The sequence below is a fragment of the Amblyomma mixtum genome, chromosome 6, assembly GCF_055824585.1.
Source record: "Amblyomma mixtum isolate Tamu chromosome 6, ASM5582458v1, whole genome shotgun sequence".
Lineage (NCBI taxonomy): Eukaryota > Metazoa > Arthropoda > Arachnida > Ixodida > Ixodidae > Amblyomma > Amblyomma mixtum.
The window spans coordinates 50,902,555-50,919,984 of record NC_143017.1 but is presented as its reverse complement, the minus strand read 5'-3'; the positions used below and the strand labels follow the sequence as shown (position 1 = coordinate 50,919,984).

The 17,430-nt window shown below is 50.3% G+C and overlaps 1 protein-coding gene across 1 annotated transcript in view; it reads left to right on the top strand.

Annotated features, from left to right (window-relative positions):
- Positions 1–16,907, top strand: part of LOC149339074 (sperm-specific sodium:proton exchanger-like) — a 30,347-nt gene extending 13,440 nt beyond the window's left edge. The window contains exons 11-14 of the mRNA XM_089550871.1: positions 11,428–11,565; positions 12,436–12,633; positions 13,042–13,179; positions 16,298–16,907. Coding sequence (XP_089406997.1) covers positions 11,428–11,565; positions 12,436–12,633; positions 13,042–13,179; positions 16,298–16,360 — 537 coding nt within the window. The 3' untranslated portion in view covers positions 16,361–16,907. The remainder of the gene's footprint in view (positions 1–11,427; positions 11,566–12,435; positions 12,634–13,041; positions 13,180–16,297) is intronic.
- Positions 16,908–17,430: the final 523 nt, after the last annotated feature.

Genomic DNA, 17,430 nt, shown 5'->3' with positions numbered 1-17,430 from the left:
TTGCTCACAGTCTCGCCGCTTCGCGTGCTCTTGCACGACCATAATGCGCATGCGCGAGGAGCAAGTGATGTCACTATGCGCAGCTGGCGTGCCTCGCCGCCCGCGCTCGCCTTCCTTTTCTTAAAATGATCGGAGTGTAAAACGTTGACAACGCCAGCGCCAATGAACACAATGAACGCCGATCGCCTATGGCTTCAGCGCCGCGTTTCTGGCAAAATCTTGTCAATGCCTGCAGCTCACATCTCTGTCATCACCCCACGGCGTCCACTCACCCAGGGAGACATTATGCGCGCTTGCTTTCCTGAAAACTAAAGTGTGGTCAACGCCAACGAACACAAAGAACGCCGACGGCCTATGGCTTCAGCGCCGCGTTTCTGGCATAACGTTGTCAATGCGAACGCATGCAGCGCACGCCTGTCACTACCACCACTTAGCTTAAAGCACGGTTGAGGTGTCCACTGTTCCAGGAGGGTAGTTATGCGCCTTTCCTCTGGTTCAGGTGTCCCCCGAGATGTGGACACCTCAATGCGAATGCATATGCATATATGCATATATTCATCTCAAAATACCTGTTTTTTGAAAATTACTTAGTCTTCACTGAAACCTCGTATATATGTAAGAAAAACCTAACGGTATTTAATTCACGACATTTTGGTTGGAGGGCCAGCCGTTTTGAAGTGTACTACAGCATTTGAAGCACACAGCTTTTATTTCGAATGCTGTACTATGCTCGAAAAAGGCTGGTCCTCTAGCCGAAACATTGTGAATTAAAACCTGTTATGTTTTTCAATTTCTATGTGTCAGTCATTGTTACTAAGAGGGAACTGAGGGGAACTGTGCCGAAGGCAGTATTCTGTTCCTCTATTGTTCTCCATAAAATATTTTGATGCATCATGCATGTCTTGTAGCACGTATGTACTACACTTGTGCATAATAAATGTAATAATTTGCATTTTGCTTCTATTATTCTTTAAGCAGTCCAGGATACAGTGTTCACAAAATAATTTTGAAGTGATAACACTATGTTAGTAAAAGTGTTGTACTGTGTAGTTAAGACACACTTTTCCAAACAATGATGTAGGAATTATACTTTCTTCGTACTTGAGTCTTTTGAGTAACGGTGGCCAATTGTCGGAAGACCGTTGATAGGGTGTTGGTAGACATTGTCGGTATGGGGTTGATAAGAAGTGTAAAGACTTTCTATGTACTTGAGTCTTTTGGATAACGGTGGCCAATTGTCGGAAGACCGTTGATAGGGTGTTGGTAGACATTGTCGGTAAGGGGTCAATAGGAAGTCTAGAAACTGTCGATAAGGGGATCATAGGAAGTATAAAGACTTTCTATGTACTTGAGTCTTTTGGATATCGGTGGCCAATTGTCGGAAGACGGTTGATATGTTGTTACTACAATGTATAAAGACGTTCAAAAGACTTTCTGTTCAATGTTGATAGGTTCTATTAACAATTGTCTAAAGACTTTCTAAAGAATGTTACTAAAAATTTTTGTAAGGGATCCTCTAAAGCTTTCGGTAGTCAGCGTGTACTCCATGTGTTTTATTATCAATAAGCCCCCACTCACCTCATGCTACGTATATCCAGGCATAGCAGAGTTAAGCCCCCATCCCGTTTCCCACCTCTTCACACCCTTCCCCCGTGTAGGGCATACCAAACAGACTATTCATCCGGTTAACCTCACTGCCTTTTCTCTTATTCGTCCTCTTCCTTATATACACCACAAACCACGCAGATGTCGACGCGCAATCGCTACTGCGCATCAGAGAGAGAGAGAGACTGTCGGCGAGGCGATGGAGAGCGCGCGGCGGCCCCGGCGCGCCAGCTGTGCGCCGTGTGTCGTCACCCGCTCCTCGCGCATGCGCAGCTTGGCCTTTCCAGAGCTCCGCGAAGCCGACTAGCGTAGTGTTGCTTTCGCAACAAAAGTCTTTCGGGTCGTAGCTTGGATTAGTGTACAAGGTTAACTGATGTAGTGTATCGAGTACCAGAACTTGTCATGCAGACTTTCGTCGGTACGGAAATGCGGCTACCGCGTTCGCCGAGTCCCTCAGCAAGTTTGTAAGCATACGTCAGCAGCACAAATGGGACACACTGCTGTTTCAACCAGTTCCTTTCGCACATTCACGTCCCTGCGCCATGGTGTAAAGCAGGCGTGGGTGCCCCGCGGCCGTTTTAATTTCTACTTCCACTGATCATCTGCATCCTTGCGACCGAAGGCTAGCGCTCCACGCTCGCGTGTGATGCCCCACAACCCGCATATCTCTTACTCTGGGGCTTGTCAATCCGATATTCAGCGACAGATGTTAATGCGATATGTTGTGGTTGAGAATATGAGCGCGACCTTTTATCTCACTCTATTCAGTATCCCACACACAGTCGTCTACGCACCAGCGTTTAACCGCTCGTTCGGTCGAAAAGCCGTCGGCGTCGTAGTTGTGTATGATCTCCCAGGAGGCAGAACGAATCCGAAGAGATAGACTGGGACCAAAGAGAGGTGGAACTAATATGGGTGCCGGCACACTCGGGGAACAGGGGAAACGAGTTGGCTCACAGTATAGCTCGAGGTTATGTCAGCCGAGCAGTGAGCCGGGTCGAGTCCCCAAATTTCACGAGAGATGCATTCATATCATTTCACGAATACACCAATCAGTTTAAACTGGAAAGGAGGATCTATCCGCCACCAGACAAAAAGCTCGACAAAAGCCAGGAGGTAACGTGGCGTCGGCTCCAGACGCGAGCCTTCTTTAGCCCGTCGAGACTAGCACACATGTATCCAACACAATACAACGCTACTTGCAAACAATGCGGCGAGATAGCCGGATATGACCACATTTTATGGAGCTGCAAAAAGGCGCCGCCACCGGCGGACCTACTACCAGTCCCTTCTCTAGAGCGGTGGGAGGCTATACTGGCCAGCTCAGACCCGTTGACGCAAGTCCGGGCCACTGAGTGGGCTCACAAGGTCGCCAAGAGCCATGGGCTCGAAGTCACCTAGTATAATGCCCACTAGGGCTCAGTGCTGACAATAAACGTTTTCCAATCCAATGTAGTTGCCGGCACCACGCGTCGGAAAAAAGTACCATGCGCACCGTTTGCCGTAGAATGTTTCACATGGTGTGATACCATTCAGCGTTTCGAGCAGCATAAACTTACTAGTTAGGGAGCCTACATGTCGCTTGGAGCCGGGAGGGGGCGCGACATGTAGGCTCCCTATTACTAGTTAAGTTAGAGCGCTTGCGGTGTGAATTCGAACCGGCAAATTGGTAAATTGATTTTTGAGGAAAGGAAATGGCGCAGTATCTGTGTCAGTTACCTCGGTGGACACCAGAACCGCGCCGTAAGGGAAGGGAGGAAGGTGGGAGTGAAAGAACAAAGAGGTGCCGTAGTGGAGGTCTCCGGCACAATTTCGACCACCTGGGAATCTTTAACGTGCACTGACATCGCACAGCACACGGGCGCCGCTTGCGTTTCGCCTCCATCGAAACGCGGCCGCCGCGGTCGGGATCGAACCCGGTTACTGCGGCTCGGTAGACGAGCGTCTTACCACTGAGCCACCGCGGCGGGTAAGCGTATGTGTCCTCGTCCTTTTCAGAAACAAAAAATCGCTTCACGCGCAAATTGCAAACCACCGACGGCACCCCGGCAGTAGACGACCACCTCTTGCACTTGTGGGAAGCCAGGAGATATCTGACTAAGAGATGGAAAAAACAAAAACATAACCGTAAGCTTAAAATTAGAATTGCCCGGCTAACCAAGCAAGCGGAAGAGTACGCATGGTCTCTAGCCAAAAATTACGAGGAACTTTAGCGGCTAAAGTGGTGAAAGGCGAAAGCCTGAGTGCTACATTCTGCTACGCGATTGTTCACTTCACATTTTGTTTGTGCATTAATTAACAGCCAATTAATGACGCTTAAGCTCCGCCTTTAGGAGTGGAACGCGACAGCGTGTTGTAGCGCAGCCAGGGAGTCCACCGAATGCCACCACCCGTTCGGCGCGATGCGTTGCCCTTTGAACGCAACGCTTTTTAAGGAAAGGAAATGGCGCTGTAATTCTCTGTCATCTCGGTGGACACCCGAGCCGCACGGTACAGGAAGAGAGGAAGCGTGAGTGAAAGAAGAAAAAGGAGCCGTAATGAAGAAAATTAAAATTGTATTTGAGGAAAGGAAATTACGCATTAACTGTCTCACATATCTCAGTAGACACTAGTCGAAAATTGTATTTGAGGAAAGGAAGTTGCGCAGAAACTGTCTCACATATTTCGGTGGACACCCGTCAAAATTCGCGCGTGGTGACGTCATGAAAATTCGGACCAATCTGAAACGCGGACAAATACGCCTTGCTCGTCGGTAAATTGGTTTTTGAGGGAAGGAAATGTATTTGTCTCTCATATCTCGGTGGACACCTAAACCTCTTGGGCGTGGTAAACACATTCCGGGAGCTTCGAGAAGCCCACTTAGTCAACCAATACACGCGGCTTACACAGACCACGTCCGGTCGCCGCCTCTTGGACCGGCTACACATCAAACATGACTACCATATTGAGGAAAGGGAGAGAGTGCCAGAACCCTGGAGACGCGCCCTCCGGGTCCGACCCCTTCCCCACAACATGTCTAGAGAAGACCATAGCGGTCGTCGCCAGGTGCGCGCGGAAGCGTTGGCGCGATACTATGGTAACCAACAACATGTGTATTACGTGGATGTTGCCGGCCCACACCACGCCACGGCCGCAGTCGTACACAACACAAACACAGTTAACGGGCTCACTTTCAAAGCCTACAGCGCAACACACGCGGAGGAGATTGCCATTGCTCTGGCTCTCACTACTCCCAAGTCGAAACACATCATCACCGACTCGCGAGGGGCCTGTCGGAACTATGAGTTGGGCTGGGCTCCCTCGCTTGCCTGGCGCATATTGGAATATAGCTGCCGATGCGAAGATCCAACTCCACGCAACCTGATTTGGGCCCCCGGTCACCAGGGCCTACAGGGAAACGAACAGGCCGATCAGGCCGCCCGTGCACTCTCTCCCCGGGCTATCTCCCTGTCCTTGGAAGCCTACTCCCAATCAGACAATCTGGCCCTTACATTCAAACACATCACCGATTACTACAAGGAGGAGCACCGGAGCTACCCGGCCCCTTGTAAGGGACTGGATCGCGCTGACGAGCGCCTCCTCATCAAAATTCTTACTAACACTGTACTGTGCCCGGCGGTACTTAAACATTTCAACGAATCCTTTGATGGCACGTGCCAGTTCTGTGGGGAGGTGGCTGACACCTTCCACATGGTTTGGGCGTGTCAATCCAACCCATCTATCCCCCCAACCCCAACTCCACCAGAGAGGACTGGGAGGCGGCCCTGCTCGGCTGTCATGACCTAAAGACCCAAAAGGCCTTGGTACACCGGCCTTGGTACACTTAAAGTTGAACGTCTACCTCGACGGGAAGTCGATACCGGAAAAAACACTCATCAGAATCTTGGGGATGTGGATACAGTCAAACCAACGCTGCACTCACACTCTCGCCCTACTCAAAGCATCCACTCTACAAGTGGCCCGCATGATCACGCGCATCTCACACAGACGTCATGGCATGCGAGAGGAGGACACACTTAAGTTGGTCAGAAGCCTGGTAGTCAGCCGAGTGACATACAGCCTCCCCTACTATAATCCCATCAAGAGTGAGGTACAACAGGCGGACGTGATTCTACGCAAAGCCTACAAAACCGCACTCCACCTTCCTCACAGCACTTCAACTGAAAAGCTCCTAGCCCTAGGACTACACAACACTTTCGATGAATTGAGAGAGGCACAACTAGTCTCCCAACTGCGCAGACTACAACAGACCCCATCTGGCAGGGAGCTCCTAAAGAAACTGGGCCGCGCCGATCAAATTCAAGAAATACAGAGGACAGAAACAATTCCGGACGAATATCGCAACACACTAAAAGTAACGCCAATACCCCGGAACATGGATCCTGTTGTGTCCCCTTATTGCTTTTGTGTGTGTGCGCCCCCGCGTCCTCCTCCTAACGACCACTCGATCCTCCTCCTAACGACCACTCAATCCTCCTCCTAACGACACTTGCCCCTCGTCGCACGCTGTCACCAGATGCCCCCCCACGGTGCGCCCCCGCACCCTCCTCCTGTTCTGGGAAGCCACTCCCTCCCGTGGACGCTTCTCAGCTCCCTCCTTTCTTCGGGCGGCCAGTTCGGCTCCTGCCTCGGTCGACGCTGGTCGCACCCTCATCGGCTTTAAATAAACGAAGTCTTAAAGTACCGTGTGCGTCTTTCGCTGCATTCAACACAGCGACCGGACACGACAGTGGCGACGAGAAAGTGGATTCGACCCGCGCTACGCAACGCTATTGACAAGCCATGGCTACGCGAGGGTTTCCCAATCAGATACCAGAATTCAACGGCTCATCGTGGTCATCGTGGGTTGGACGCCTTCAGTTCTACTTTGAAGCTAACAACATCACAGACCCAGCCTTGAAGAGGGCCAACCTGCTGACGCTGTGCGGGGACCAGACCTACGATACTGTCTGCGCCCTTATTCAGCCAAGCACACCAGCGGCAGTGTCTTACGACGACATCGTAAAAGCGCTGCAAAAGCACTACGACCCAAGGCCATCCGAGGTCTACAGCCGGGCTCGCTTCCAACGACGAGATCAACTGGGAGGAGAAACTGTGAGCGCCTACGTAGCCGCGCTCAAGAAGCTCGCTGCCGACTGCAATTTTGGAACGCTGTCGACAACAGCTACCGGGCAGGAGGGAGACGCAGCTTCTTCTGCTAACACCACCATGCTTCCCTTGGACGTGATGTTACGCGACAGATTTGTGTGCGGACTGAGTGACGAGCCACTGCAGCAGCGCCTGTTCGCTGAGAAGGACCTCACATTCAGCAAAGCTTACGACATCGCCGTTCGAGCGGAGAGCGCCGGTCACCAGCAGAGAGGGATTCGCCGGAACACCGAGCCGGTACACCAGACAAGCAACCAGGTGCGCAAGCCTTCTGTTGTTGTAAAATCGGTCAAAAAGGCACAACGCTGCTGGCGGTGTGACGACCAACACAACCCCCAGGGATGTCGATTCCAGTCAGCCACGTGTAATTTTTGCCACAAGCGAGGGCATATCGAAAGAGCATGCATTACGAAACGGAGACTTGCCAAGATAAAGTCACCTTCCCAGCCTAATCACAGCGTCAACGCCTCAGAGAATACGCCGCTATCTGATCTCCATGGAACAACATCAGCAACACCATCTGTGTTGTACGACCTGAACACCATGAATCTCGGCACGCGACCGAAGATTTTTACAGAAGTAAGCGTACATCACCAGCTGATTAAGTTCGAGGTGGACTCCGGCGCAGCCTGTACTCTGATCAGTGAGGACACGTTCCGAACTTCATGGCCATCTGACGCACCAGCCCTGCAACAAGACGACACGCACCTGCGAACGTGGTCAGGACAGAATCTGCCACTATTGGGCTCTGCCAACGTGCAGGTTAACTACAACGGCCAGACCCATACGCTGCCTCTGCTTGTTGTGAAGGGCACAGGATCAAGCCTTCTAGGGAGAAACTGGTTTTCTCCACTAGGCGTGATGATATGCGGCATACACCAGACGCCGAGCCAGAACATGGTTGAGCAACTGCAAGAGAAATACGAAAGAGTATTCTCGGAAGAGATTCCAGGAAACGAAGGGCCCCCGGTCACACTGGAGTTGTTGGACAACGCGCAACCCAAATTTCTGAAGGCCAGGCCGGTGCCGTTTGCTCTCCGAGATTCAGTTGAAAAAGAGTTGGACAAACTGGAGCAGCAAGGTGTCATCGAGCCGACGCAGCATTCCATCAAACTCTCAGCGTACGACTACGCTCTGGTCTACCGCAGTGGGAGTAAACATCAAAACGCCGATGCGCTAAGCCGTCTGCCACTAGACGCAACTGTTGACGAACCATTTCCACCAGGAGACGTTCTGATGTTCGAAGCACTGCCAGAACCTCCGCTTACAGCAGGCACAGTTGCAGCATCTACGCAGAAGTGCGCAGCTCTCCGGCTAGTTTACACAGCTGTTCAACAAGGCAACGTGCATAAACTCAAAGGGGACAACTTCGACGCTTACCGCAGGCGAGCTACAGAGTTGAGCACCCATCGCGGCTGCATCATATTTGGGTCCCGAGTTGTGATGCCGAGAGAACTACGCGCACAAGCTATGTCTCTCATCCACGCCGGACATCGGGGCATCGTTGCAATGAAAAAGTGTGCCAGAAGCTACATGTGGTGGCCTGGCATTGACAACGACATCGAAACAGTGGTGCGAGAATGCAAGCCTTGCCAGAGCAGCCGGAGCGCCCCGCCGAAAGCTCCTGTCCCAGAATGGGAAAAGCCAGACACACCATGGCACACACTGCACATTGATTTTGCAGGACCAATTGAGGGCTGCACTTTCCTTGTGGTCGTAGATGCCTACACAAAGTGGCTTGAGATAAGGCAAATGGGACAGACGACTTCGGCAGCAGTCATTGACAACCTCCGATCACTATTTGCAACGTTCGGCCTGCCACGCAAGGTAGTATCTGACAACGGAACACCGTTTGTGTCTGCGGAGATTCTCAAGTTTTATCGCGACAACGGGATCTCCTCAGTTACATCGGCCCCCTACCACCCAGCGACAAACGGACAAGCCGAGCGCTACGTAGCCGAGCTAAAACGCGCCCTTGAAAGAGATCAGACAGGCTCGCTGCAGCGCCGCCTTGCGCGCTTTCTCTTCAAGCAGCACACGACGGTTCAGAGCACAACAGGCGAGACCCCCTCGAAAATGATGTTCGAGCGTGAAATGCGAACCCAGCTCACAGCCATCCTCCCCGAGCCAAAGGCAGAGACGTTCCGGGAAGAAAAAGCAATTCCGCGCTGCGGCACGCTTAATGCGGGGCAGCGCGTCCTCGCCCGACAGTTTCTGAAAAAGCCACGCTGGGAGGAAGCTACAATTGTCAGACGCATAGGCCTGCGCTCTTGGCTCGTCAACATACATGGCACAGTAGCACGCCGACATCTCAACCAGCTGCGTAGATTTACGACGCCGTCTGAGAGCTGTCCGTCAGCGGAGAGAACACGTGCACCATTTTCCCACATAGCCTGGCACCTTTTCCCGGAAGAAGAGACTTCGCCCAGGACAGACCTAGGAGACACAGCGAACAACAGCCAGCCTACAAGTGTTTCTCCCCCGAGCGCACAAAGCCAGCGCGCCTCCACGCGTGAGCGCCGACCCCCTGCACGATACCAGGCAACTTTCTAAGGGGGAAGGAAGTGTTGTGTCCCCTTATTGCTTTTGTGTGTGTGCGCCCCCGCGTCCTCCTCCTAACGACCACTCGATCCTCCTCCTAACGACCACTCAATCCTCCTCCTAACGACACTTGCCCCTCGTCGCACGCTGTCACCAGATGCCCCCCCACGGTGCGCCCCCGCACCCTCCTCCTGTTCTGGGAAGCCACTCCCTCCCGTGGACGCTTCTCAGCTCCCTCCTTTCTTCGGGCGGCCAGTTCGGCTCCTGCCTCGGTCGACGCTGGTCGCACCCTCATCGGCTTTAAATAAACGAAGTCTTAAAGTACCGTGTGCGTCTTTCGCTGCATTCAACACAGCGACCGGACACGACAGATCCCAACCTACACAAAGCACGCAGAGAGGCAAGGGCTGAATACCTACAAAAGACATTAGCACCCCAAGAAACGACGGTATACGTGGACGCAGCCACATACACCAGAACAGCGGGGCAGCACAACAGCAATGCGGTAACAACGGTGATTGACTCAACCCTACGCGAGATCACCAGCGCATCACTACAAGACTGTACGATAGTCGAGGCTGAGGAAGCGGCCGTCGCTCTAGCGGCAGCGGAGGGCTATCGGTCTAAACGGTCTCTAAAAATCCTTACAGACTCACAAACAGCATGCCGCAACTACCTACGCGGCAGAATAGGGCACAGAGCGCTCCGCATACTCCGCTCTGGGGGCCACATAACACAACGACAAACAAACGGAGAACCAATCAGGCATACGATAGTATGGACGCCGGGACATACGGGAGTAACAGGGAACCAAGAGGCGGACAGGATAGCTCGAGGGTACACTTATTACCGAGCATCCAACGTAGGCGACCTCGAGGGGAACGAACCTGTACCCCAAGATTATTCGGCGATTCTAAATTATTACAAGGGCTGCAGAAAGCGGTATCCACCACCGGACAACTCCCTTAGCAGAGAGGACTCTGTCGCGTGGAGACAGCTACAGACGGGCTCCTACCCGAACCTACACGTACTCAACAAAATATATCCAACACAATACAATGACAAATGCCCTTGGTGCCAAGAACCCCCCACGCTGTACCACATAACGTGGGCATGCCAGAGGATAAGCGTGGTACCAGTGATAACAAACCCGAGTGCGGAGCAATGGGAGGGAGTGCTCTCCAGCGATCGTCGGGTCGACCAAGAAGGTCTGATTCGGCGAGCAAAACTGGCAGCAGCATCCAGCGGAGCCCTGGACTAAGGGCAACCGACCTTTGAGCAAGATGGACGAAGCCATCTCAAAACCGCCGAACACAATCCGAATCTAGAGCTAATAAAGTTTTCACTCACTCACTCACTCTCCCCAGGCACTCACACTTGCTCTGGAAGTATACTCCGAGCCCATCCAATCTCTAGTTACATTCAAAGACATCAGTACGTATGATAAGGACAGTCATCGTCGCTTTCCGGAACCCTGTAAGGGTCTCCGGAGAGCAGACGAACAGCTCCTTCTCAATTTTTTTACAAATACAATGCTGCGCCCGGCAGCGTCGAAACACTTCGGCACAGAATTTGATGGGGGATGCAGCCTGTGTTGAGCGACGTTCTCGGACGTTTCGCACATGGTATGGGCCTGCCCTTCCAATCCCCACCCATCGCAATCTTTCATCTCCCACCCTTCAAGGGAGGCCTGGAAGGCGGCGCTGCTCAGCTGCCAAGACCTGCAGTCAACGGACCTTGGTCGCCAGGACGCGAGCGGCGTTAGACGCCACTGGGGCTTCGGAATAGGAGCTACACCTAGATTTGGGAGGACCTGGGCCAATAGGGTCTGAGCCCGAACACCTCCTTTTGCACATAGCCAATAAATGTTTACCATCACCACCACCGCCTTCGCGACTCACCAGTGTGGATGCGCGTTAAGTGAGGGTGATCAGACTTTAAATCGTACTGCACTGCTTTTTCTATCGACTCGCTTTGCTACTGAAAGGAGCAATGCCTGCGCGTTCATATTTCACTGTACTCGTCTGTTAAGTCTTGAAAATGGGTTATAGCTTGAATATCTGTAGCACATGTTATCTAGATGTCACAGTTCCGGCTTGACCCTGTGTTCTGCGTCTCTGCACGCGTTTCCAGGCTTACGTTATCCCTCGGAGCCGCGTGGTGGAGGCGATACAGATCTTCACTAGGCCGCCGAGCTTCCTATACCAGATATGGTACTACATCGCCAACATTTTCGGCGTCCTAATTTTACAATCTGAACCCAAGTACCAGGTGAGTCGATTCTTATTTGAGCAACACATGCATGTGCTATACTGTCGACTGACGTCAAACTCGCTCAGGGTTGACCGGCACTAAACGGGCCTTCAATCATAAGCACCATAAGTAGGCTGTTGCGCAAATTACCTGTAGATTATCTGCTGATAATTACGCCCTTCTGCCCGCGCAGCGTGATTTGAAGAGATATGCATGCGCCGACGTTTCATTAAGGAGGCCGTGCGGGTCAAATTTCTGATGTCACTTCAGCTTGGGTTCAACGCAGCATCGCTTCATAGCCCGGTATTAGGCGATCCCGCTAAGTAATGAAGTGCCTTGCCCTTGCGTTGCGAATGCTGTTGTGGTGTCATGACATGGCACAGTGTCTGTAGCACGAGTGTATAGCTGGTATGGTATGGTATGGCATTGTAGGATATGACATGGTGTGCTATGGTATGGTGTTGTATTGTAGGATATGGCATGGTGTGATATGGTATGGTAAGGTATTGTAGGATATGACATGGTGTGGTATGGTATTGTAGTGTAGGATATGGCATGGTGTTGTATTGTAGGATATGACATGGTGTGGTATGGTATTGTAGTGTAGGATATGGCATGGTGTTGTATTGTAGGATATGACATGGTGTGGTATGGTATTGTAGTGTAGGATATGGCATAGTGTGGTATGGTATGGTATGGTATGGTATGGTACGATACGGTATGGAGGTTTTCACCCCGAAGCTGCACATAGAGCGCCTAATGGAAGGCTCCGGATTAATTTCGACACCCTGTGGTCCTCAGTATTTCGCCTTCATAGAAATGCGGTCACACCGCGATCAGTATCCGGTCCTGCCACAGCGACTGAGCCACGGGTGATGTCTCCCCCAGACTTGGCCCATGGAGAAGATAAAGATGCGCCTGAGCTCCTTCCTGCTGCCCGACCTGGCGAGCGCGCACGACTTCCTGGTGAGCCCAGACATCGAGGACATCCTCCTCATCCAGGGCACGCTGGTCGACTTCAACACGGGCGACGTGTACGCGGCGCCCTACTACATCCCGCGCTTCGTCAAGAGGTTCATCTTCCCCGTGAGTGCAGCCTCGACTCCCGACCTTCACCCCGATCGCAGCGCCGATTCGTTCCGCTTCAATAGTAAAAACATTGGGGACAATTAAGTTTGCCTTAAGAGTGGGGACAATTAAGTTTGCCTTAAGAGCGTTATGCGATAACTTTCCTTGGTGGCCAGGATCGCGACCACAGGGACAGAAGCCCGATTCCAGCACTTCACCAACCAGTTTTTTCGTTCACGACCCTCTCCGCCAATCCATGACACATTGGAGTGACTCCGGGGTTAATCTGTGCAAAATTCCGCCATAGTTATGTCACCCATGCGCAAACGACTTCCGACACATGCACTATGTCTCCGGAAAGAAAAAAAACGTAAAGCTGTTGCGTCATTGAGAAAAATGCGGTGACTTTGTTTCTGCATTGTTCAGGGTGACTTCACGACCCGGCCGCGACCGGTAATAGCCGTCGTGGCAAACAAGCAGTACAAGCTTCCCCTGGAGTTCGACTGGCTTCGCCGGGTGCCCACCGAGGAAGAGCGACTCGCAGAAATGGAGGCCAGTCGCCGGGTGAGTGAGGGAGGCGCTCTCGTCTGCATGCGGCTTCGACAGCACCAAAGCGACGCACAGCGGCGTTTGTCAGCCCGGTCAGCAGAATGCCTGAGGCAACTCTTTGGACGCATAGCAGTTGGTAAAATGCGATCGGGTCTTGATGTTTATGAACCGAAAATGTTAGCTATGAGAAGTTCGAATGGACTAAAGATCTGCTCTTAATACACGGGATTATGACAGGGAAATAGTGCCAGTTCTCTATTGAAAGTCTCCATAAGGCAAGTCTCCTAAATACATATATTTCTTTATGGATTATATGGAGTCAGTATGGAGTGTACGGAGTCGGTATGGACTATGACTTTTTGGAAAGCGCGTATGTAAACTTACGGACTCCAGAGAACGTCATGCACATTTTATGAAAGTTATATTGAAATATTATGGAAAGTTTATAGACTCCGTACAAAAAACGAATCGATGTCCGTATATCTTTCCACATCATGTGTACTCGATATTCCCATAACTTTTCAGTACGACTCGTATAAAAAGAAAGTTCTGATTAAGTGAGTTCTAATTAACGAGAAAAGATCTCCTCTTAATAGACGGGATTCTGACAGGGGAAACAGGTTCCAGTTCGAATAAACCGAAAGTTTCCGAATAAGCGAGCTCGAATTAACGGTATTCCAATGTAATTGAGGTTTTCTTGCAGATTCGTGTGCTCGCATGTGCAGCCCAGCTGTACGCTCTTTGTGTAGTGTGCTGGCTATTCAAGCTTGTATGCCAGCTCATTTCCATGTGGCTGCGTTCACGCACTCTTTGAGCGCGTAGCTGGAAGCCGTGTGAGTGAGAGAACAAACTTCAGTCAGAAGAGGTTAAGGTCACATTTAAAACGCAATATCTTTATAGAGTTCATTTGTCAACTTTTTAAATCGTGACACCAATTAATTCCTTAATAATCTGCAATAAAAATGATTTTTCTAAATAACACCGTTACAAAGAGACAGCCAAAAGTTGTAACCCTTTGCGTATCTCGCGAAACCGAATCTGTTTTCCAGTAAAATGAAAGTCCACTTTTTGCATTTATATGTATTTTATCCTTGTTCATCTTTCACTTTAGATTTATAATGACTATTTCTTATCATCTATGCCTATTTTACGAAACTAACTGAAACTATCACAAACTATTACAAAAGTGATACAAGATAATAGTAGGAATGCAGTGAATCATAATGTCAGGATACGATCACTGAAGTTTGGTTTGATGCGTCATTTCAACAACCGTTACAGAGGTGCATTAGACATTTTAAAGCACATTGGGATAAACCCTGGTCCGCGCACAAAGAAAAAGCTTGCCCCACATGCAAGTACACAGTTTACTGGACAACGTGTTATTGCCCTAAGCTGAACGCTAAAATAACCACGAAATATTGGCTACGTTTTCGAACTCCCCACTTCAAGGATTTCTTCTTCGCGTTCTTTAGCCGTCAAAGCTGGCACGATGGGGCAATTAAGTTACTCGTCCCTCGCACACTCACCATAATATAGGGCACGAGCAGGGTTCGCACGCTTGTATTCTTTGTACCGGCAGTTTTTGGCGGACGCTTCTACGTGATGAGAAGTTTGCCCCTATCTCTCGAGAGGGAAGTAGTATAACCGGCGAACTCCCTTGCCCAACTATATGGTGCTGAAACTTGGAGGCCAGACCAATGAAAAAGCTTCAAATTGGATTAAGGACAGCGCACCGAACTACTCAGTATCGAATACAGAAGAAACGTGAGCTCAGAATATATCTTTGCCGAGATTAAGAGGAAGTTCTATGCAGGACATGTCAATGAGAAGAAGTGATAAACGGTGATCTGTGGGAGGAACGGACTTGTACGTCGAGGAAAACGTTGTCCAGGGGGGGGCATAAAGTTATTTGCGTCTTCGAACAGCGAATCCAGTATCGTTCTATAAAATTCGCTGAACGAATCACAAAGCGTGCGTGCTCAAAATTATTCCAAATGATTCGAATTCATTTGCAAGCTTTCGGATATTTTTCGAATTGCCGCGAAGTTTGAATAGACTACGCTGTAGTTTTTTTTTTTTTTTTCGGAGACTGTATCAGAACCAGGGCTTAATTTGACACGCCAAAGAGCGTGCTGCTGCGATCGGTCTGTGAGGGAAGGAGGATTCAGAGCCACGACGCGTTCTAAATTTGTGTGGTGGCGTTCAGAGTGCTCATACACGAGGTTCAATGTTTGGCAACGTGACAGGGTTCAACGCGGCTTAGCACACAGTGTCTTCATGCCCGATATCAGATGCCATGGTTCAAACTGTTGTCCCTCTCAAGCCTATAGATTTGGCGCTCGTTTGTTCACTGTTGTCATCCGTAGCAATAGGTAATTTTCCTGTGCTTATGAAATGGTGGCCACTGAACTAGCAATATACAAACTTCGTGTTGTGTGTCCTCGTCCCTCATAGCCACCTGAGTCGCTTTGGGGCGTTAAACCCCATAAGATCCAAATACAAATCATGTTGTGTGTCCCCGAGTGGAGGTTAGTGTTGCGTGTTTCAACAGCTACAGACATAATTCCTTCACCTGTAGCGCCAGTGGCTCTCTCGAATGAATATTCGTTGTGCACGAGTATTCGCACAAGGAGCGAATGATCAGAAAGATGATCGATTTGTATTTGGTTCAGCAGTGCTACTTCCTTGCTTGACCCTTGGCTGCGGTTGGATACCGCGCGTTTGCAATGGCGATGAACAGCGAGCATTTAAGCAACGCGTAGTTTGGCACTACGCAGTTGGACACAGCTAGAAAACGAAGCGGCAGATGCACCTCAAAGGAGGCCCTCTAGCCAACGGCGTCGGCTGATTTTCATGACACCGCGGTTAATCCGGTTAAGCGGCGGTAATTCCATTTCATCTGCCACCCCCTGTGATGTCACTTTGGCAGGTCCACGGGAATGGATAGGTCAAGGGGGAGAATCGGTCAAGAGGGAGATTCGATTGACTCCACTGGCTAGAGGGGCTCCTTTGGGGGGCTTGCCACTTCGTTCTTGAGTTGTATCCGACTATAGATAGGGATGTATGCAAGGAGGGGGGTATCGAGGTTGTAGTGTTTGGATGCATCAACTCTGTGCTTATGTCTTTTCAGGGTGACATCGGAAGGGAGTATAAGTACCTGGCCAGGCGTCGGAACACCGACCAGGACTTCTAGGAGCCGCCAGCGTCCCTTTCAGATGCCCCCAGTTTATTTATGTTTTCTTCTTAAATTTTTTGTGCTAATAATTTTCCGCGTGCTTTTCTTTACGTTAATACGTAGACCAATGCTTCAGCCACTCGATGTACAGAGCAGTGATGAGAACGTTCCAGCTGCGCGCATTTGCAGTCATCCCACTTTCAACGGGCGACACGGACGAGGAGGATGGTTGGCATCGACGTCGCCTCAAACGGGCTTATGCGCTTCGATGTTTGTAACTTTTTTGCAACCTGGCGAACACTGAGCGAGCTTGCTGCACCAACCTCTTCCGCCAACCGCCGAAAAGACGTCAACGGTACTCTTGTCACTAAACCCCTCACTTAATGCGAGCCACAAAGCATCCTCCTCCGCACCCACCCGAGGTCTCAAGACAGTATTCGTTTCCCCCAATTGTTTTTGGTGTCGTGAAATTCTCGTTTGTGCAGCGTTGATGAAGGTTCACTCATTTAATTCCATCGCTTCTCCAACGATTAGCCTCCTGTGACTAGTAACGTGAACCGTGCAACTCTGTAAAAACATTTCATGAAATATTAAATGCTGCTTACTTTGCATGCCTGCGTGGTTTGTACTGTTACTGAACTTTCCATTGTGTTTGTCGACACTGTCCTTGTAATTAGAGAATTTCGTTCACAGTAAACGAAATCAACCTGCCCGTGCACTTTTCATAGGCCGTGATTTTATTGCACTAATTTATATCAGCTGGAAAGCTTAGGTCACAGAAATCACAGCCCCCATAACATTTGCAAAAAATATAGGGCCAGTACAACCACAGTTATTGTGCAAGCCATTACTGTCAGTACAATATCGAGCTTGTACATCATCAGTGTAGCCAAGCAGGGCTATCCTGTGCTTTAGCCTTGACTTGGCGGAGGCCAATTCCTTAGCCCGCAAAACACCACGGTGTACATAAATTTCAACATTCCCCTCAGTTTCTCAGGCAATAAGTCCAGGTTTCCTACACATCAATTTTAATTCTGTGGCAACTGTGAAATATTGTAAGGAACTGTTATGTTTGGAGGTAATGTCTT